This window comes from Pyrgilauda ruficollis, unplaced genomic scaffold (genome assembly GCF_017590135.1).
Source record: "Pyrgilauda ruficollis isolate IOZ18807 unplaced genomic scaffold, ASM1759013v1 scaffold140, whole genome shotgun sequence".
Lineage (NCBI taxonomy): Eukaryota > Metazoa > Chordata > Aves > Passeriformes > Passeridae > Pyrgilauda > Pyrgilauda ruficollis.
In genome coordinates this window covers 391,084-411,994 of record NW_024512544.1, presented here as the reverse complement: position 1 = coordinate 411,994, position 20,911 = coordinate 391,084, and the positions used below count along the sequence as shown (strand labels likewise).

Here is a 20,911-nt window from a genome sequence, read left to right as displayed (position 1 = left end):
TGTAATCAAAAAATAGCTTCTGATTGTGATAACGTGAATTATAACATCTGTATTGTCTCACCCTTCTCATGAGACTGAAAATGGAATAAAAGTTTTTAAAACTCCTCTCAGTTAGCCCATCTCTGGGTCAGAACAGAACTTAATCCAACAGAGTCTGGCTCCCCAGAGGCACCTGGGACATGCAGGATCCCAAGATGTTTCCCCAAATATCGGGTGGGGGGCCCAAGCCCATCTGAATGGCAGCTGGAGGCCTGGGTGGAGCATCAAATCCCAAACTGCTTCTGGTGAAGAAGGGAATCGCTCTCTCAGGGCAGGAATTCCTTGACTCAGGACCATTGTGCATCTCCCTGGTATTTTCTATGGAATTTAGATAAGGCAAATTGCTCTCTGCATTTTGCTAATTAAAATACAGTTTATTGGTCTCTTATCCTGAGTGCATGCATGGACATTTCCTATGGAGGTGGACAGAATGACCAACTTGAGCTTGGATCTTTATAGAAACAATTTCTGCTGGTTCCTATCATTTTTCAAGTTGCAGATTTTCCAAAGCTCTTCATCCTTCTACTTCACCAAAGGCTGTTCTGCGATATTTTCAGGATACCCCATGACCACTTTTAGCTGAGTGCAGGGACTGACAGGTTTTTCTCTGTTCCTGTTATCATCGGTCCATAAACTCAAGTTCTGAGCCCGGTTACTCCTCCCTGAGCGTGGAAAGGAGCGGCTCTGCTCGCATCCAACAAATTCCAGCTCCTCCTTGTGGCTGCACTCAGAAACTCAGCGCTTTCCCTGCCTGGGACCTTACTTCAGCAGCTAAATTCACTCAGAGATCCTGATTATCATCCCTTTTGGGCAGTCTGCCCTATTAAGCTCCAACAAAATGCATTTTGGTGACATCAGAACCGGTCTGACAGCCGTGACAGCGAGGGGCAGCTTGGCACAGGCACTGCTGAACGCTGACCTCCGTGCTCAAAAACACCAGAACAGCTAAAAGGATTCCTCTTCTTGCCTCTGAGGTTTCCAAACTCATCAGGTGGTTTTGAATAACAGGTAGCACTGAAAGTGACAACGTGCCAAGGGCTGACTTTTGGGTGGCGTCAGGCACCTTGGCACAGATCTCTCTCTGTTCCACAGATCTCTCTCTGTTCCACGACAATTTGTTCAAATCAAACCCTGGATTTGTCGTGCACCAAAGTTTATTTTCTATAAAAACATGGGAGGTTTTGCAAAGGGCAGCTGAACTCCTGCTAGAAAAAAAAACCAGTAGGAAATGGGTACCTAATGTCAAATCCCACTGAAATTAAATTTGATCCCCATCATCTTCTACAAAGACTTTGGTCTTAGGCTGGCAAATGCAACTCTCCTAAGTCAACAGGCAATTTAAACTGTGTGGAGAACAAGCTGCAGAGGCTCTACAAATATCCCAACCCTTTTGCTATCAGCAGTCAACATGAACATTGTTACCTGGATAGGTTCACAGAGAGAATAAGAAAGGCTGGTTTTGTAATGTTTTCTTTATTAAACTCAGCTTTCACTGCTGTTCTGAGTTGACAAAAATGTTTCCCAGGAAGACTGACAAACAAAAACAGCTCATAAATATTTTCTTTTTCAAACTCTGTAGGTATAAACAAATAAAAGCTCTGGTTTGCTACATTGGGAGGCCCCATGTAACCAGCATTTTCAACTGGCCAATTAGCAGCATGTGTGTTCATCAGTGAAGAACTTCCACTCGTTTTTAAATTATTAAATCCAGTGTTTAAAAATTATTGCTCATTATCAGACAAAACCCCAAGATAAAAAGGATGTTCATTATACCATCCCTGCTGGTAATGAGGATTTTTATATTGCCAGTACATGCAGCTTTGTGGTGGGGGTTTTTTAGGCAATTAAGACCAAAACTTTTCAAAATAGGTTGAGATGCTGGGCAACCAATGTTCCAGGAGCCAAATTCTCAGCAGCTCTGATCTTGGCACCTTCCTAAACTCTACCTTCTTTTAAGATGTCAAGCTGAGCACCCCGACAAAAACATCTCTCAACCGCTGGGGATGGAGCACCCAACTGTGACACTGCTCCAAGGCTTTGCTGCTTGGAATTAAATCCTGTCCTGGCACGGCTCCTGCCTCTTTCCCAAATCCCCTGGGACCTGCCTGGAGGGCTGGGTAGGAGGACCAGTGCACAGAGTCATGGAGCTGTAGACACAGAGGTGTTTTTCCTGTCTCGCTGCTCCTCCTGGCTGGCAGCTCAAGGGAGGGGACAGTGGCAGCTACCAGCCAGGTGGAAAGGTGGATTTCCTCACAGCCCTCGGAACCAGAGGCACCTGCAGCTCCTGGCAGCAATGCCTCGCATGGCAGATCCTCCCCGTGCCTACTGCATCCACTGCTGGCCAGCGGTGTCCCAGCAGGGCTGCTCTAGGGCAGTTGTCACTCGCTGGTGCCCGGGAGCCCCGCGGGTCCCTCTCCGTGCCTCCCCGCCCCGCTCCACCCACTCGCTTCTCCACAGGGCCACCAGGAGGGCACTCTCCCGCTGTCCCCGGGCACAGCAGCCTGGCCAGGAGCGCTGGCCGTGTCACACCGCCGAGGCACGTCCCTCAGGGCACCGCGGGGACGCTCTGCAGGGGCCGCGGGCCCTCGTCCACCCTGTCGCCGCCGGGCCGCTTCGGATACACCGCGCTGGCCATCCTGAAGAACTCGTCCGCGGCGTCCAGGGCGATGAGGCGGTCCTGCCAAACAAGGGGATTGTGGTCACTGTGGGGTGTTCCAGGCATGTCCCTGCACAAGGCCCTCCCTCCACAGCTGCTCTCAGGCATTAGGTCTCATCTTTTCACAGAAACGCCAGGTTGGGAGAGACCTTCAAGATGACTGAGTCCAACCCAGCCCCAACACCTCAACTAAACCCTGGTGCCCAGTGCCACATCCAGTCTTTTTTTAAACACATCCAGGGATGGTGACTCCACCACCTCCCCAGGCAGGCTATTACAGAACATTATCACCCTTTCTGTAAAAAATCTTTTTAATAATATCCAACCTATATTTCCCTTGATGCAGCTTGAGACTGTGTCCTCTGGTTCCATCAGTTGCTGCCTGAAGAAAGAGACCAACCCCACCTGAGTAAAGCCACCTTTCAGGAAATTGTCCAGAGTGATAAGTTCACCTCTGAGTCTCCTTTTCTCCAGGCTAAACACCCCCAGCTCCCTCAGTCGTTCCTCACAGGGCTTGTGTTCCAAGAACCTCAGCAGCCTTGTTGCCTCCTCTGGACGTGCTCCAGCACCTCAACATCCTTTTCCCACCTTGTGTACAGGATGCGGGAGCATCCAGTTGCAGGGAACTTGCAGAGGGGTGTGGAATTCATGGTGCTGCCGCACTGGCCTTTCCAAGGAAACAACTCCAAGCTCCAAGTGCAACATCTGAGGGGATCACCCCAGATGCCACCACGTATCTGAGCATCCTCTGGCTCACCTGCTCTCTTCCCCCTCACGTGAGCTCCCTGCAGAGCTGGATGGGGGAAGGTGCTCAGAGAACTCACCACCACGAAGAGGTAGCGCTCGGAAAGTTCCCAGCTGGTGGGGAAGATGTTGGTCTCTTCCGAGAGCTTCAACAAGATGTCCCTGGCTTTGCTCATGTTCTGAGAGTCGCTGATGATGCTGAGTTTGGTCACTGACAAGAGGGAATCTGCTTCCTTCTGGAAACCTGGGAAAGAGATGTTACAGAAACAAGTAAAACGTGAGAGCAGGGTCATCCCTGAGCCCTTCAGGCTCTTGGAAAGTTCCTTATTCCCCCTCCATCCTGGGCAACTGCATCCCTACTTCCTAAAACCAGCACTCCCTCAGGCAGGCTGTGGGACAGGTATGAACTCGCTGGTGGGGAAAATAAATCACAAAAGTAGTCACAGCAAGTTTGTTGCTGTTTTTCCTGAGAAAAGGTGTATGAACATGCACAACCCAGGGTGCTGATGCAGCTCTTCCATGCTCCTGATGCTACCAGATCTTTCAGGGCTGCTGGGGCTCCCTAAATCAGGTAACAGGGATAAAACCTGTGGCAGTGATGAACACCAGGCTAATTGTTCCTGTAGCAGTCAGCATCAATTACAGGAAGGGTATCCAGGGGAGGAAAGGTGGAGGAGAGTGAGTGCAGAGGTCTTTAAATGCAATGGCTCCCATTAACTCTTTGTTCAGCTCCAGGGGGCTGGTGGTGATGCATCTCACATGAAAACAGTTATGGGGTAAGAGTGGTGGGCCTATGGTTAAAGCAGAGGCTTAGATAACAGAAGACAGCAGGTTTCACATCTGGTTGCTCATTTAGCTTCACTAAGGCCAAATGATCCCTGGCCTTGAGCTTCCCCAGCCTTTGCAGAACATTTCCAGAGCCACTGGGGATGTGAGAAGGATGTGGGAGAGCCTCTGTCAGCCTGCAGTGAGAGATGGAAGGATGCCAAGTGGTCCCTACCAAGCTTGGCTGTGTGAGCACCTGGGAGGAGATGCAGGTTGACACCTGGGTATGGATTTATGGTGTTCCTCCCACCCAAATGCCAGAATAGCAGGTAGGGCAGGAGTGACTCAGATACCCATCTCTGGCTCCCATTGAGGGTATCCTAGAATAGATTCACTCATCCTCCTCTCATCAGCCCCCACCCACCTCCAGGGCATGATGGAAGTCACCCAGCTGATGTGCTGGCACATCCCGAGTGTCACATGCTGTGTGCCAGGCAATTGGGAAAAGCCTGCCACACCCACCACCACCACCACTGGGAAACAGCAGTAGGAGGGTTCCTGTGGAGCAATTCCACTTGGTGAAATATTTCAAACCCACTTGGGAGTAAATGAGGTGAGTGGCTTAGCTCTGATCAGCTGCCATTGGCTAAGAAAACTAAATAGATGTATCTGTGTTCCCATCTGAAAGGAATATTCATTCCTTCCTGCTTATCTTGTTTGGAAAAACCCAGGGTGAACTCCCACTGCAAGGTTTCCACAGGGAAGCTTGAAATGGATGACTGTGCATGTTGTTATGGGCATGGAAGGTGAACATGGCTCATGGGCTTTTGACATGCCTGACACGGTGTCCCTGTCCCCTCCCCACTGTGCCTGAGCCCTGGGGAGCCTCAGGTACCATGTGGGACACCTGTGGGCATCCCTCAGCAACCTCCTTTTACTTCTCTCCTCTCCAGCTTGATTTTGTGGAGCTGTTCCCATCCTCAGCCATGGTGGGATGTGGCATGCAGTACCACTGGAATTACATCCCTTTGGCCTCCAGCTTACCTAAATCCTCCAAAATGTGTTTCCACCTGCTCCTCACTTCTTTCCTTGTCTGCCGTAAAGTATAAATGTCATAGTTGAGCTTCTGCCACTCCTGCAAAGCAAAGGGATGAGAGACACTCAGTCATTGGAATCTGCTGCTTTCCAAGGAATTTCAGCTCTGAGGAAGGGAGCCAGAGGTGCAGAATTGCTGTAGGCACTGAGCTAGGAGGTGCTAGCTGTGAAGGTCGATGACCAGGCTGCTGCTGCCCCTGGAAGAAATTACACTGACCAGCACAGAATATTTAGCTTGACACTTGGCTCAGCATTTCCGTGTCTTCTCTGTTACAAACTGCTTCCAGCTTCCCTGAAATTATGGAATTCAGCTCAGGTATTGCTGACAACCGCTCCTCAGTCAGACAGGGAGCCCTGTTTGGCATGAACTGGAGCAGGCAGGTGTTCAAAAGTACTAGTAAACAAGAAAACCAGACTCTTTAAAGATCAGGGTGCCCTCTTTTGAAAGAGGTGCACGCAGATGGATGAGGGCTGAACTGGAGCCATCTGATATGACAACCCTTAGCGGCTGCCAGGTGCTGCAGTTAATGCCTCACTTCACTGCACAGCTGAAATATTGCACTGGACCTACAGCTTTACAGCTGAATAATGGGACACTGGGCGAGAGGGAAGGGCTTGGGGTCATTTATTAAACTCACACCAGCACATGTAAACACAACTGCACAAGTTTCATGGTGGACTTGGCAGTGCTGGATTAATGGCTGGACTCGACAATCTCAGATGACTTTTCCAACCTAAATGATTCCATGATTCCATAGGCATGCATTCCTGTGGAAATGCATGTGTTCTGCAAGAAAACTAGAAGCACATTTCTCAGCTCTTCCTAGCTGAGTTTAATCAATGCACACACTGCAAAGGGTGCATTTTTAGAAGCAGCCCGGCAGCAGGGTCACAAAGTCACCTGGTAACTTCCTCCCAGTAACAACCTTAATTAATCTCATTTCTCAGCAGGGGATTAACTCGATGGGCTCCTGAAGAATAAACAGGTGTTAATCTGTGCTGTCACCCTGAGATTTTCCTACAGGCCATGCTGGGTTCAGAGCAGAAAAACAACACCCACAGAGGTCGGCCGTGTGTTAGAAATCCCACTGTTTTCTGGTACTTGGTCAAAGAGCTGCCTTGATTCCATAAAGACTGGAACATTCCTAAGTGTTTTCTCCCTGAATGTGGCTGACATGCCACGACAGCAGAGATTTAAAGCCAAGCCCGTTTTCCTGCTGATCAGCACTAGCTGCAGGAAGCCCTGGAGATTACGCTTTGGAAAAAGCAGCCGGCGGGGTTAAGGCAGTGGTGACTTCAGGTCAGGGGAGCAGGGGAACCAGCTCTGCCACAGCCACTCGCTCCCAGAAAACAAAACCCCCTTCCAGAGGCACATTTCCCTCTCTCCTGAAGTGGCACTTGAGACCAGCTTTGCTGTTTGCACAGGAGAGCACCTGGCTGCCAGCACAAGGCACCAGGACAGCCAGAGGAATGAGGCAGGGGCAAGACTCTCCTCTCCCAGCTCAGAGCTGGGAACTGAGCTCCTCTGGGTGGAAGAGAAAAGGGGGGGGGGGGGGGTTATTATGTTAAAGCTTTGTGGGAAGTTTATTGAAAACTGGAGAGTTTTTAGAAAGAGGCTGAAAAGCTGCATGATGCCTTGGGGCTCCTTGGAAACGCCTCAGCCCTCTCGTGACCCCCTGGCACAGGCAGAAAGGAGAGGGAGCCACTCTGGGCATGCTGGTGGGGCATAGCTGTGTGTCTGTGCCCTCCCACGGAGATAAACAAGGCCTCCAGTGCAGACAATCCCTCCAGACAGCCACTGTGATCCCAGGCCTGCTTCACGCCGTGGAATTAGGGAGCTGGGGCACTGGGAAAGATGCTCCTCTCCACAAAACGTGGCCTCCTGGCACCCAGCAGCAGCTTCCAGGGCCATGGAGATTTACCCTGTGATAGGAGCCAGACTCCTCTCTAAGCATGGAGAGCAGTGCTTAGCATGCAGGGAAGCTGCTCCTGATTTTCTCTGGATTAACAGCAGCGTGTTTTCCCTTGTCTATTTTTGTTTTAAGGGAATCTAGGTTATGGCTTTCTTGTACATGACAGGGTCTGAGCTGTGTTATGGAAGTGAATATGGTGAATGTTCAGTCCCAGGGGAGCTCTGACAGTGCCCCGTTGGTGGAGAGTTTGGGGAGTGTGCAAAGGAATGATTTTGGTACACAAAATGATGTTTAACTGTGGTGCCTGGGTGGGACCCCTTGTTCTGGTGGGATTTATTTTGCCTGAGCATGAAGCTGCATCTGTTTATATTTCTGTAGAGAAAGCTGGGAGGAGAATGCTCCCAGCCATGGAAAAAGACCCAGAGATGCAGAGATTATCAGGATGAGATTGGGCTGAGCTCTCAAAGGGACTCATGCCCTGCTCTCCATCAGTCTCAGAAACCACTGGATCTTCCCAGGCAATTCCTTCCAGCACAGACATCTGAACTGCCATGGGCTGTGCTCTGTGTGCCTTTAATGAGGGCATAAACTCAAGAGCATCTCTCCACACCCAAAGTTATTCTAAAAAGCATCTCCCTTGAGCTAGGCAGCAGAGGAAGAGCAAAGCTTGCCCTGCCCGTGCCCAGGCAAGGGCAAGATCAGAGGCTCTGGGGAGGGATCCCGTGCATCTTCAGGGGCCGGTGGCGTCACATCCCTGCCGGGCAGGGCAGGGCAGGGCAGGGCAGGCAGCTCCACAGCAAACCCCTCTCCTCCCTCGGCCTTCTCGGGAAGGCAGATAAACTCCTGGGCCAGGGAGGAGGCTTCTTGCAAAGCACAGTGGGAGACTGACACACCAACGTGGGGCGTTTCTGGGACATCCCAGCCATGCACTCAAAAGCAGTCCTTTAAGAAATGGACTCTTTTGCCAAAATCTGAGTTAACCACAGGAAACCAAAGCAGGTTGCAGTTCCCAACCCTGGTTTTTGTAGCCAGTTTTGCCCTTTAAACCTAAAGAGCAGGGCACAACAGATACCGGTGGGGGCTTGAGAAAACCCTGAGTATGTGAGTCAAGAATATCCCAGGAGCAGCAGGGAAACCCCGCTGCCTCCCTTCTCTACATGCTCAACCCTTCAAATATTTATCTGGAAAAGCTCCCCAGACTCTCTAGTGTGAAACATTAAAGCTGCAAATGCCAAATGACATGGAATAAGCCAGGCTGGTACATAACTCAGGGCTCTGGGAAAAAATGTGCCAAGAGAACAGGCAACACTGTCCAGCTTCTCATCCCTGATCATATGAAAGTTCCTAATTACTAGGGAGCTTTCTTCATGTTGCCAGAACAATCCTCTACCAAATCCATTGCCTTTATTCTCTTAAAAGCAATTGAGGTCACCATTCTGTTCAAGAGTTATTTTAGAAATGAGGTCAAAACAGAGTTATCAGGGAAAGACTGCAGAGTATCAGTGCAGGCAGGTACCAGGGATGCTCCTGCTCTGGCTCCACTGGAAGTAGCTGAACAAATATAAACTACAGACTGACATCTCAGAAGAAGCTTAAATTGGATTCAATTTAAGAGAGGCATGCAGACATTAAGAGGGTTGGGTTTGGGCTCCCCAGCCCTGGATAAATCCCATCACCCCTCTGTGCCCCAGTAACAGCTGGTCACAATTCTGACCTTCTCTGTGACCTGTTTAGAAAAGAATAATCCTGTAGGAGAGCAGGAGGAGAAAGAAAAATAGGCCTTGCCAGCTCATTAATGGGCTTTTCAGGGGGATCATGCCAGTGTTGCTCTGCCAGCCAGGCCCTTGCCAGGGATGCAGGCTGAGGAATTGCCTTTGCTATGGGGTTTATGATCCCACCTTTCCCTAGGGAATAAGACAAGAGAAGAGAAAACACTGCATTTACAGCAAGCCATGAAAACAGGGGGTTTTCATCAGTCACCATGCAAAATGCCACCTTTAGTTTCTGTTCCCAGAGCTGTGGCACAGCTGCCCTGGCTCCTTCTCTGAAGCCAGGACTGGTGCACAGCTCCCTGCCCACATCTGGGTAACTCCACACACCCCAACAGAGGCCATGGAGAAACCAGGGCCACCCCAGAGGGGACCTCGTGGAGGGGACTCTGTGCACCTCACCCTCACTGGCCCAGAAACAGCCCCAGTGCAGCCCTTGCTGCTCATTTCACCACCAGATCTCACATTTATTTTACCCTACAACAGGCTGAGTGAAGCTGCAGAGCCAGACTAGGGGAAAAAACCTCCCATTTTTCCCATATTTGAAACATGATCCCAGCCTTCAAAAGCTGTGCTGAGAGCTCGGATCTTCAAAGGCTGCATCTGCTTGACCAGCCCCTTGAGCCAGCCCCTCAGCAATGCAAGCTAAGGACACACTGAGTTTGGGCTGGAGCTGCCAAATTTCTCAGAGCAGAGCTGCCAGCAGGGACAGGAGGAAGACACAGCTCCACATGCATCAGGTGTGGGTCCTGCCCCATGGTGGGGGCAAAGAACTGACCCCAAGGGAGGGCACCAACACTGCCAAGATGGGGCCATGCAGATCAGGAACACATGATGGACAGCAACCTGCTCTTTGGGATCCTTCCAAAGGCCTGTGCTGGGAAACCCCTGGGATACAGGTGGGGAATGGCAAAGCACACAGGGAGTGCACTGCAGGCCAGAATTTCTTTGTTAAATGAAGGAGCAGAAATGCAGCAAGTTCTCCTTTCAGTCGGTTTTAACCACAGGAAGTACCTATGGTTTTGTAACACTTGTGCGCTGCACAAAGAAACTGTTCCTCCATCCTCAGTCCTGCAGTATCCACAGGCTCTCCCTGGGGATTTTGGGAGCAGAGCAGCTCCCCAAGCAGATGATGGCTTTTGCAGCCCAGTGTTGTTCTGCAATTGGACTTTTTTCTCTCTCTCTCTGAGCTGAAGTCTCATTAGGAGGGGAGGGCACTGCAATCTGGCCTAGTTTTAAAATGCTTGCTGGAGTAAGGAGAGATTTTGGCACCAGGGGCCAAGTGCAGGAATGCTGGCTTTGCTGTCCAAGCCCCTCCCTGTCCTGCCACCCAGCAAGAGCTGCAGCTGGATACTCCAGCAGCCTGATGGGCTTGCCTGTGTGCCTCAGTTTCCCAGCTGTAGGAGGGGACAGCAGAGCTGCTGCCAATCCTGGGCTGCGAAGGGCACAGGGCCACACTCACAGCAAGCGTAAAGTGTGTTGGCTTTCCTCAAAGCCTTCCTTACTCTTGTCCTGATGTTGTGCTCCCCAGGCCTTTTATTGATTGCACTGCATGGAAAAGCAGATTACGTGATCCTGTCTTTGCTATGGAGAGGAAGCCCTGTGAGTTTTGGGCTTTCCTTTTCCACTGGCAGGCACAGGGACTGCTCAGAGCTGCTAAAAACCCTACAGATCCACTGAGGGCAGGATTTAGGGCAGGATTTAGGGCAGGATTTAGGGCAGGCAGGCACACTGGGTTTAGGACATGCAGGGGCAGGGGCACATTCCTGCTCAGCCATAACTGATGCTCTTCCCTGCCCCCTGAACCAGGGTGACACAACACTGCTCTGCACCAGTGCAGCCCCCTAAATGGAGCTGTCCTTGTTTCCTTCAGCCACTTTGGGATGGAGGAAGCTCCCTGGCTTCTCTCAGACAAACAACTCAAGGCAGAGAGAGCAGCAGTGGGGAGGGAGGAGATCTCCAGTTTGAGCTGTAAAGGTCACGTGCCACCATGAAAATGTTGTTACAAAACCATCCATTGTAAACACAATGATTAAATCACACTCACCAAAAAACAACTCCATTAAATGGGGATTCTGGCCAACGGTATATCAGCATTCCATTACAAGTTGTAATTAGCAAAAAGAGGTAATTTTGATTTCTCTGGAGTTTAAGGCTCCTTGTAAAGCCGAGCTGGCTTCTGGTTTACAGAAACTATCACAGGAGAAACAGTTACACTCCTGCAGACTCTTGGATGAAGCAGGATCACCTCGAAGTTAAACACAAAGCCTCCAGGCTTCCCTGCAAACATTCTGTCATCATGAAAGCAATCAGAGAGGGGGGAAAATGTGTCACTGTTTGCTACAGCCTGCTTCTAATCAGGCCACTGCAATCTCCTTTGCACTGAAGTGCCTTAGCAAAGGAAATCAGGGCTGCAGAACAGCCTTTATGTAACAGCCATGATTCTTCCCTTCCCACTAAGAGCCCTGCCAGTTCCCTGCTTCCCGATAATTGCCGTGCATCCCGCTGGAGCAGGAGCGAACGTGACACGGCCCGGCAGCGGCAGCGGAGCTCCTGGCGCTGCCAGGGCCCGGCCATGGGAAGGACAAACCAGGGAAATAAACAACCAGGGAAATAAACAACCAGGGAAATAAACAACCAGGGAAATAAACACCCAAACCCGCAGCCTGGAGAGGCAGGAAATGGGGCTGGGCCCCAGAGCTCCCAGCACACCTTGGTGGGTTGTGGTGGGTGCAGGGCATCCCCAAGAATGGCTGGGAAACCTCCCTGGAATCTCCCTGCTTCCTGGTACATGAGAAACAAATGCTTCCTAGACACTGTAAAGCATCTTCCTCATGTTCTTCCCATTCCCTGTCACTTTCTTCTCCTTTCTCTGTCTCTTCTATTCCTCCTCTCAGTTTCCTTGCCTGAGAAATCCGTTTGTGCCTGGTCTCCAGCTCAAGCCTACCTTGTGTCTTTTCCCACATCCCTGCATGTAGGCAGCCCATTAGTGACCTCCTGACTTGGTTTTTAAGTGTCAGCTGCTGTGTTCCCTCACTCCTCCATGGAAAGTACATAACCTTTGCTTTGGGCTGACCAAAGATGTACAGAAATAGAGATTTCTGAAGGGGATGGGGAGCGAGGGGAGAAAAGATTCTGGAGGCAATTTATGCTTAATGGGATAATGTCCTGGGAGGGCACTTAGGGAGCCAAGGAGAACATGGAGATTCTCAGCACAGAGGGAAATGAACCCAAGGGTACCATGGAACTGAGAAACACACCACATCTCAGGGCAGCTACTCCTGGATCAGGTGCTGGAGATACCCCCAAGCTTCCCAGGATGAGATGGCCACAGAGACATCCACATCAGATGTAGGATAAAATCTGGAGGGTGATGGAACAGGTGGGAGGACCTGCTGCCTACATGAGCCACACTGGGGGACTCTGGAGTCTCCACAGCAGATTAATGGAAGGAAGGGCAATGACCTGCTGGTGTCAGTCCAGAGGAGCCCACCAAGGTGATCAGAGCAGCTCTGCTGTGAGCAAAGGTGATCAGAGCAGCTCTGCTGTGAGCAAAGGCTGAGAGAATTGGGATTGCTCAGCCTGGAGAAGAGAAGACAGGGTGACCTAACTGTGGCCTTCCAGTGCCTGAAGGGATACTGCAGGAAAGATGGGGCAAAACCATTCACAAAAGCCTGGAATGACAGCACAAGGGGAATGGCTTCAAACTGACAGAGTTTAGACAGGATATTAGGAAAAATATCCTTTTTGAGAGGGTGGTGAGGGAAGGTGGTGGGCACAGGTTGCCCAGAGAAGCTGTGGCTGCCACATCCCTGGAAGTGTCCAAGGCCAGGTTGGACGGGGCTTGGAGGAACCTGGGATAGTGGAATGTAGCATTCACACAGTCTGAAAAAATCCCTTTGCCCAGGATTTTTCTCCTGGGAAGCTGAGAAGCCTCAGAGAAAAGGAAAACAATTCTTATCTCATTTGCTTCTCCTGTGTGGAATGTGTTTGGAGATTGTTCACCCACAGGTGATTGTTTCATTGGATTCTGCTGTGAGTGGTTTTGACTCTTTGGCCATCAGGGCCAAGCTGTGTTGAGAGTCACGAGGTTTCATCATTATCTTTTTAGCATTGAGTAGCCTTTCTGTATTCTTTAGTACAGTATAGTATTTTTTAATATAGTATTCTGAAGTAATAAGTTAGCCTTCTGAGAACATGGAGTCAGACGCATCATTGCTGCCTTGTCAGGACATTCCCAGCAAATACAATAGTGGAAGGTGTCCCTGCCCACAGCAGGGGGGCACTGGGGGAGCTTTAAGGTCCCTTCCATCCCAAAGCCTCCTGCGATCCCGGGATTCAGCACGCCCTGCCCCAGCCCAGCCTCACCTCCGAGTCCTTGTCCAGCTGGTTCCTGACCACGATCATGTTGTAGAGCACGCGGTCGTCGTCGGCCTCGGTGTGGGTCACGTCGTGGGGGGTGCTCCACAGGTTCTGCTCCTCATCCCGCGCCAGTGTGGCCCCGAAGGACGCGTAGGGGTTGTTGTTACTGCAGGACACGAGGGCAGGCAGCTCAGCACCGGGCTGGCCCTGCTGCCCTGCCAGTGCCACTGCTGTGCCCTGCCCTCTCCCAGAGAGGAGGGAAGGGAGCAGGGCGCTGGGGGCACAGAGGTTTTGGCCTTGGCAGACATCCTGAGCAGGAAAGCCACGGTTCAAACCAAACCATGCCATGCCCACAGCTGCCCCCACCCAGCAGCTCCCACCTCAGAGCTGCAGTGATGAGCTCATCTGGGCAACAACACACAAGGCATGGAAAGGATATTCAGCTCCATCTTATTTTGGCAAGGGAAATGTCCTCAGCCTTCTAATGAACTCCAGGCTTTATTTGCTTAGCAAAGCTGAGCACCATCTTCTGGGAAGGCTGTCCCCATGGAGGCGGGGAGCTTTTCTCTGCACCAGGGCAGTTCTGTGATTTATGGCTTTATGTTGTTATTGGGATGTGCAATTTTTTAACAAGGACACTTCTGCCAAGAGAACTTTTAGCAGGGCATTTCCATAAAGTGTCTAAGCAAGACGTCCAGCTGCTTCAGCAGAACGATACAAGTGGAGAACTATTTTTGGCCTTATCACCCTCTGGCAATCCCTGCTCACTTCTTGTCAGAACAACCCACTGTTTATTTTGTTTGCTACCCAAACCCCATTCCCTTCCCAAGGAACCCATCCCACAGGTAACACTGTGGGTACCATGGAACCAAGCCATAAAAAGAGGCTAAGAGGAGCTCCAGCACATAGCTGAAATAGAAAAAAAATAATTCCCATCAGCATTCCAGCAGGAAGGTTAATTAGACTTTCAACAAACCAAAAACCTGAGCAACAGGTAATAAAGGCAAAGATAATCTCTTAAAATCTCTCATTAAAGACAAGCAAACAAAGGGGACTTGGAGGGTGTGGAGGGGCACAACCGTTCTTCTTCTGGAGCAGACAGACAGGGAGCCCTCAGGAGCCAGCTGTGCCATCAGCAGGAGTTCACTCCCACCCTGCCTTCCACAGCTTCTTCCCACTCAGGCATTTACCCCAGTAAATATGCTGAACATTTGAATTACTTAAAACACCAGTATTTAGCAATAACACTGCCACACCTGAGCTTTTCTAAGCCACTCCCTCCCTCACAGCTCCAAGGGCACTTCCCAGCACATTCCCATTTCCAAATCACAGCAAGGAGCATCCTGTAAGGCATGTGGCAGTGCCCAGGAGTCAGCAAATCCCTACCAGCACGGAGAGCTCTGCCAGCAGCTCTTCCAAGCAACATTGCAAAGGAAGAAATGGGAGGGAGAGAAGAAGCACGTGAACAGCAGTGGCTTTGCAGGTTAAGGAGTCTCTGTGGGACCAGAAGGGACAGGGAACATTCCACACTGCGGATTTTAGCCAGGAGATGGTGAGCTCCAATGCTTCATCATCGGATTGCTGCTCCAGGGGGCTTTCAGTTCACATTACATTTTGGCATTTGGAGCCCAAATGTTTCGTTGGTTTTCATCCTGAGAGCGCCATCCGAGCCAGACCCACATTCACACATCAAGAGACGACCAAGCAGCCTGGGTGCTTTGCAACAGCAGCTCCCAAACCTGAAACTCAGCTAAAAGAGCTGAAACCTCAAGCAATTCATTCCCTTTCAACAGCACCGCAGTAAAAATAAACCCAGCAAGCTATTGCAAGATCCCCACTATGAAACGAGACCCCACAGCCCCCCAAGAAGGGGCAAGCATTATGCTGCAGGGACAGTGATCAGGCTGTTAGATTCATTATGCTGGCACACGTGTACAAGAGCAGGTGCCTTCCCAACTCCCAGAATTTGTAGAGGCTTTCCTCCTTGGGGCCAGCACCAACTGATGGCCAGGCTGTTACTAAAGGCAGGTGCCAGCTGAGGGACAGCCACCGCGCCCGCGGGGCAGCAGCAGGAGCCTCTCCGCACGTGTGCCCGGCTCCCGGCAGGTTCGTGCCAATTTCCCGGGCCGGAGGCCCCAGGCTTGGGATTAGCCGGTCATGATTTAGGGAACTGCTTTAGCAGCGCCAAATCAGGGCGTTTGAAGGCGGCTGTGCCCTGCTCTGCTGGCACCCGACACCGATGCAGGGAGCATCCCACCCTCCTGGCCGAACGCGGCTGTCGCACCGCGGCGCAGGGAGGACACGGGCCCGGCTCCATCCCGGGGCTGGGACACCCTCTGCGCTGCCAGCACGGCGGCTGGCATCGGGGAAAGAGGGACAGCCGCCGCAAAACGCCGCTGTTATCCGCACGCAAAGCCTCTTTGCGTGCTTGCACAGCTCTTCTCCACGGGCCGGGGGGAATCTGTTCATACAACAGCCCCGGCCTCACGCTCCGTGCACAAAGCGGGTGCGGCCGACAGCAGGAGAGCAGGATCTGCTCCCCAGAGACCAGCACACGCAGCTGCCCCTCAGAGCCGGCTCCGGCTGAGCATCGTCATCTCCTCCCCGGCATCCCTGAATGGAGCCGGGCTGGAGAGCTGCGGGTGCTCCCCTGGAAAAGGGAAGGCTCCAGGGACACCTTAGAGCCCTTGCAGTGCCTAAAGGGGAGAGCGACTTTTTACCGGGGCAAGCAGTGACAGGACAAGGGGGAACGGTCTTAAAGGAAACGAGGAGAGATTTAGATTAGGTGGTAGGAAGAAATTCTCCCTTGTGAAGGTGGTGGGGCCCTGGCACAGGGTGCCCGGAGAAGCTGTGGCTGCCCCTGGATCCCTGCAAATGTCCAAGGCCAGGCTGGATGGGGATTGGAACAACCTGGGATAGTGGAAGGTGTCCCTGCCATGGCAGGGGGTGGCACTGGATGAGCTTTAATGCCCCTTCCATCCCAGTCCCTTCTGGGATTCTGTGAGCCCAGCCTGCGAACGGAGCTCTGCACAAGCCAGAGCTGCGGGCAGCGGGACCTGAGCCCTGGTCAGGGATGCAGGGCCCCCCTTTTTGTTCAGCGCCTCAGCTGCTCCACTGAAATCCCGCCGTGGAAAGACGAGCGCTGGAGCGTGCCTGGGGCCGGGGATCCCGAGGGGGGCTCCCCGGGGATCCCCGGCTGCCAGAAGGAGCCCAGCCCCTGCGGCAGCCGAGCCGGGCGGAACGAGAGCGGGAAGCGGCTCCATCCCGCCGGGGGAAGATCCCTGCGGAGCCCGGAGCGCTCCGGCAGGGGACGGATGCCCAGCTCCAGCGGCGGTGACAGCGCGGGGAGCGGGCAGGGGGCAGCGGGGGGCAGGCTGGGGGTGGCCGGGCGGGCGCATCCCCCTGCGGGGAGCCGGGCCGGGTCTCACCTGAGCAGGGGCTCCTTCTCGGGCGCCGCCGCCTCCCCGCCGCAGCAGCCGCAGCAGCCGAGCGATCGCAGCCAGGCCCGCAGCCCCATCGGCGCCGCCGGAGAGCCGGGCAGGGCACGGCAGGGCGGGCCGGCCCCACGGCCGTCCGTGCCCCCGCCCCCGGGGCCGGGCCGGGCTCCGCACCGCCCCCGGCACGGCACGGCACGGCCCCGCTCGGTGCTGCCCTGCCCTGCCCTGCCCTGCCCCGCCCGGCACGGCCCCGCCGGAGCGGCGGCTGCTGCGGCAGCTCAGGGTCGGAGCTGCTGCGTCCTTCTGCCTCCTCCTTGAACCGCCCTCCCGCATCTTCCTCCTGCACTGTCCCGCATCATCCTCCTGCCCGCCTCTGCAGCCCCCTGCACTCTCCTGGATCCTGAAGCGCCCTTCTGCACCCTTCCAAGCCCTCCTGTACCCTCTTGTCCTCTGCAGCGTCTTTCCCTGCCCTTTTGCATCCTCACGCGCCCTCCTCCATCCCGCCGCGTCCTCCTGCACATCCTGCATCCTCCCACACCCTCCCGCGCCCTGCTGCAGTGTCTCGCACCCTTCTGTGCCCTCCTGCCCCCTCAGTGCCATGGTGCGTTTGCAGCCTCCAGCCCTCGTGCCCCCACCGGGACAGACCATCACTGGCCATCACAGCACGGCCAGAACCCAAAAATCCCCCTTTTCCCACCCTCTGCACCACTACACTTCCAGGCCTGTTCCCACCTGGCTTTTGGGACACAGGACTGGGATCCTGGGAGCTGCAGTGGGAAATGGGCAGGGGGGGATGGACTCAGCTGTCTCTGGCTGCAGGGGCTCTTGAGGAAGAAGAGCCTAAAATATTGCTGCCTTCTCCTTTTTTTTCTCCCTATTGTCAGGAAAATCAATTCATAAACACCAGATGTTTCTGTCCAAAAAGGAGACAGAGGAGTCCTGTAACTTAATTCAAAGAAAGGGAGAGGCCATGGGGCATTCCTCTGGGGTCTCTCCAATTTTTGGAGCACACAGCGTCCTTTTTTATCCTTTTTATCCTAATTTCCCAGCTACATTTCCCTCTCTCTTTTCCTGTTGGCTTAGGTACTTGAGAGGTACAGACTTCCTGAAATGCCTAAGGCCCCTCCTAATGTATACCCCACTTTTCTTTGTGTCTCTGTTCTTTTTTCCTAAATCCAGAGATTTAGCACAGTCTTGAGTGAGCAACAGTCTGTGTCAATTAGTGGAATTCCTATGGAATTTATGGTTCCCCCATTGCTTCTTTCACCTCTCCCTGTCTGGCCTTACCTACCATCAGGTCCACAGTTTGTAAAGACACCTCCTTCTCATTCCTTCCCCTGTCTCACATTCTGTCACATGCCTGGCGGGGACCCCAAGAAGAAAAAGCTGAAACTCTGCATTAAGATGTTCCTGGGATCTTGTTTAATTGCCACAAATTTGTTTGCAATTTCGGAACAGCCCATCAGGCATCAGCCAGACCCAGAGCAATTGCTCTGAGTCTGGTTTGGCCGTGCACATCCCCCAGAGTTATTTAATTTTAGTACAGCAGCTTCCTGACGCCACTGGGCTTTTGGCTTGTGCCAGCAGATATAACAATATCAGCTACTACATCCTCATGCCCAGAGAGTGCATGTGAGGAAAGGTGAAATAAGATCATTTCGAGCTCACGTTTCTCTCCCTCCTTTTATTCCAGAATTGTTCATTCATCAGCAGCAGATCCGGCCCCTGCGTGGGGAATGGGAAATCTCGGGTTGCTCGGCCACAGATTCTCAGGTGACTTCTAAATTTCATTTAATTCACTGGCTCCACAACCAGATTTCCCAGCTTCCTTCGTTAAAAGGTGAAATGGTGGGAGAGGGACTTGCTGCTATTGTTTCTGGAAGCCCCCAGTGCTGTGCTTTGCTCTCAGCCCCTGCTCCAGCCCCAGTGCTCTCACCAGTCATTCCAGGAAGGATTTATGGCCGGATGAGCCGAGAGGTGAGGCAGGATTGCAAAGCCAAGGGCTCTCTCCTCTGCAGGCTTCCTCCTCTGCCCTTGAGCGTGTCCCTGCCTGCCTTCATTTCCCCTCCAGCCCTTTGTGTGCTGGAGCACAGCAATCACCAGCCACTGCTGCTGCCATGGCAAGGATCCGGGAATTGCACTGCCCTCAAAGAGTCACTGCTGTGGGAATTCCCTTCTCCCTCCCCTCTCCAGTCTCTTGTCCATCTGGCCTTTCTTTTGACACAAACTATGATTTTTCCAGCATTGCAATATGCCAGGGAGCAGGCAGGGATAGCCCTGATGCCAGCTGAGGTCTTGAGGCACAGCTCTAACACATCAGCAGTGACATCTCTGCTTTGTGGATAAATCCCTTCCCTACAAGGAACTTTATCCATGCCCCACCGTTTTTAAGACAGGAGAATTAGATTCTTCACTAACTTCAAGTCTGACCCCTGTAGGTTTGAAAAGATCTTTGAAGAAATACCAAATATTTTCAAATCCCTTTATTCCTTGTTGTGAGAATAAATCTTGTTCTTTTTCCATCAGAGAACAAATAAACAGTGGAGAGGCTCCCAGGAGCTGAAGCCTTACTGGGATCTTCAAATCAAATCAACTTTTCCACAAGGTAGGAGACATATCACTGACTTCTTCAGGGGATCCTGGGGATGGGGAGGTGCACCCCAGCCCTGTGGGCATCGTTGCTCTTGTGTGGTCCAGCAAAAAGCTTCTGATTCAATTAAAGTTGAAATTAAATTTAAAACAATTACATTTGTAAATTAAGTGCAGCAGGGTAATGGTGCCATTTACCTCCTCTTCCTTTAGCTCCAAGGAATATGGATTCCAACAGGTAAACCTGCTGGTGAAAATACCACTGGACACAGGAGGACTGACAGGAGTGTCCTTTGGCCTTTGTGTCCCCTAAAATAGATTGATTCATTTTTTCAGTTTTAATAAATTTCAGAGTGAGATGCATTCCCAGTGAAGATCTACTAATCCAGGACCCTGCTATAGAATTAAAATCCACAGGGTCTGAAGGTTTGGGGAACAAGTTGGGAAGGCCCCAGGGCACTTTGGCATTCCATTATTTGGATTTAAGAAGTGGGCAGTGTCTGATTCTCTGAGCCTGGTGTTTAAACCCACATTTGGCCTAAGGCTCAGCAAGCCAAACCTCGAGGAGACCAATTTATTTCTGCATGGTGCAGGGCCATCAGAGAGTAGCAGTCCCTTGGGGAGCACAACAGGGATGGAGGAGGGAGCCAAAGGCAGCAGAATCCCGTGTGCCAAATTTGGGAGAGCTCAGGAAAGGCCTGGTGCCATCTGCAGCCCATGCCTGGCTGGTGTTTTGTTTTCCTGCAGATGTTTGGCTGTAGCCCAGCTAAACACCACCTGGGCATTGCCCAGGAACTGTGGAGTTTGGAACTGGGCAGGTGCCTCAGGTCTGGGACATCACCCCCTCCTGTCTGCAGTGGTGCTCTCAGCAAAATCCAGGCAGAATGGGGTGTCCAAAGGCCAGAGAGCCAGGCTGTGAAAACACAGGGCCCTCTGGGGATTGTGTGGGGCTTTCTCTTGCTGCAGGTACCACCCCTGCATGACCCAGCAGCAGGTGGCCCAAATCAAATATTTGGGACACAAGCCCAGGAACTCCAATCCATGCTTTCATTTAGCAAACTGCTTCAAGCCAGCCTCTGTCTTCAGTCCTTGAGTAAATTCACTGGTTTCTCCTAAAATCAGGAGTGGCTTAAAGGCTGTGCTAACTGGCACGGAGCCGCGGCTGCCGTGCACACTACAAACTGAAGGGACTGTGCTTCCAGCAAACCACGGCTCCGTCGGCCTCAGCTGAGTAATTAACATTAATTAACATTACTCTCCTGAGGAAGGGGTAAAATCCTGCCCCGAATCAGGGAAACTGCCCAGCTCTGAAATCCCAACATTCTGAGCTCTCCAAGTGCTGCTCTTGGGGGCTCCTGCTGCGTTTCCTCTTTCTGCTGGACACCAGGAGGGCACTTGGGCGCACACAGAGCTCTGCAGGCACGGCTTTGGCTGCCCGCAGCATTTGAATCCTGTTCTGCCGCCTTGCAGCACCTCCCGAGCTCCGCTTCCTGACATGTGGAGGCTGCTTGAGCATTCCCGGGATCCGCGGGCATTCTGAAA

The 20,911-nt window shown here is 52.3% G+C and overlaps 1 protein-coding gene across 1 annotated transcript; it reads right to left on the bottom strand.

The window, feature by feature from the left end:
- Nucleotides 1-1,569: 1,569 nt before the first annotated feature.
- Nucleotides 1,570-16,860, bottom strand: MREG (melanoregulin). Its single transcript, XM_041460218.1, has 5 exons — nt 16,772-16,860; nt 13,350-13,509; nt 5,249-5,339; nt 3,520-3,683; nt 1,570-2,716 (listed from the first exon to the last, which is right to left on the bottom strand). Exons 1-5 carry the CDS (start codon nt 16,858-16,860, stop codon nt 2,585-2,587), a joined length of 636 nt encoding a protein of 211 aa, XP_041316152.1. The 3' UTR covers nt 1,570-2,584.
- Between the last annotated feature and the right edge of the window lie 4,051 nt (nt 16,861-20,911).

Bases quoted from the DNA above. Each gene is read 5' to 3' on its own strand.
- MREG (XM_041460218.1), bottom strand. From the start codon at position 16,860: ATGGGGCTGCGGGCCTGGCTGCGATCGCTCGGCTGCTGCGGCTGCTGC. The intron at 13,510-16,771 runs GTGAGACCCGGC...CGTGTCCTGCAG, and splicing joins GAGAAGGAGCCCCTGCTCAG to TAACAACAACCCCTACGCGT. The intron at 3,684-5,248 runs GTAAGCTGGAGG...TCTCTTTCCCAG, and splicing joins ACACATTTTGGAGGATTTAG to GTTTCCAGAAGGAAGCAGAT.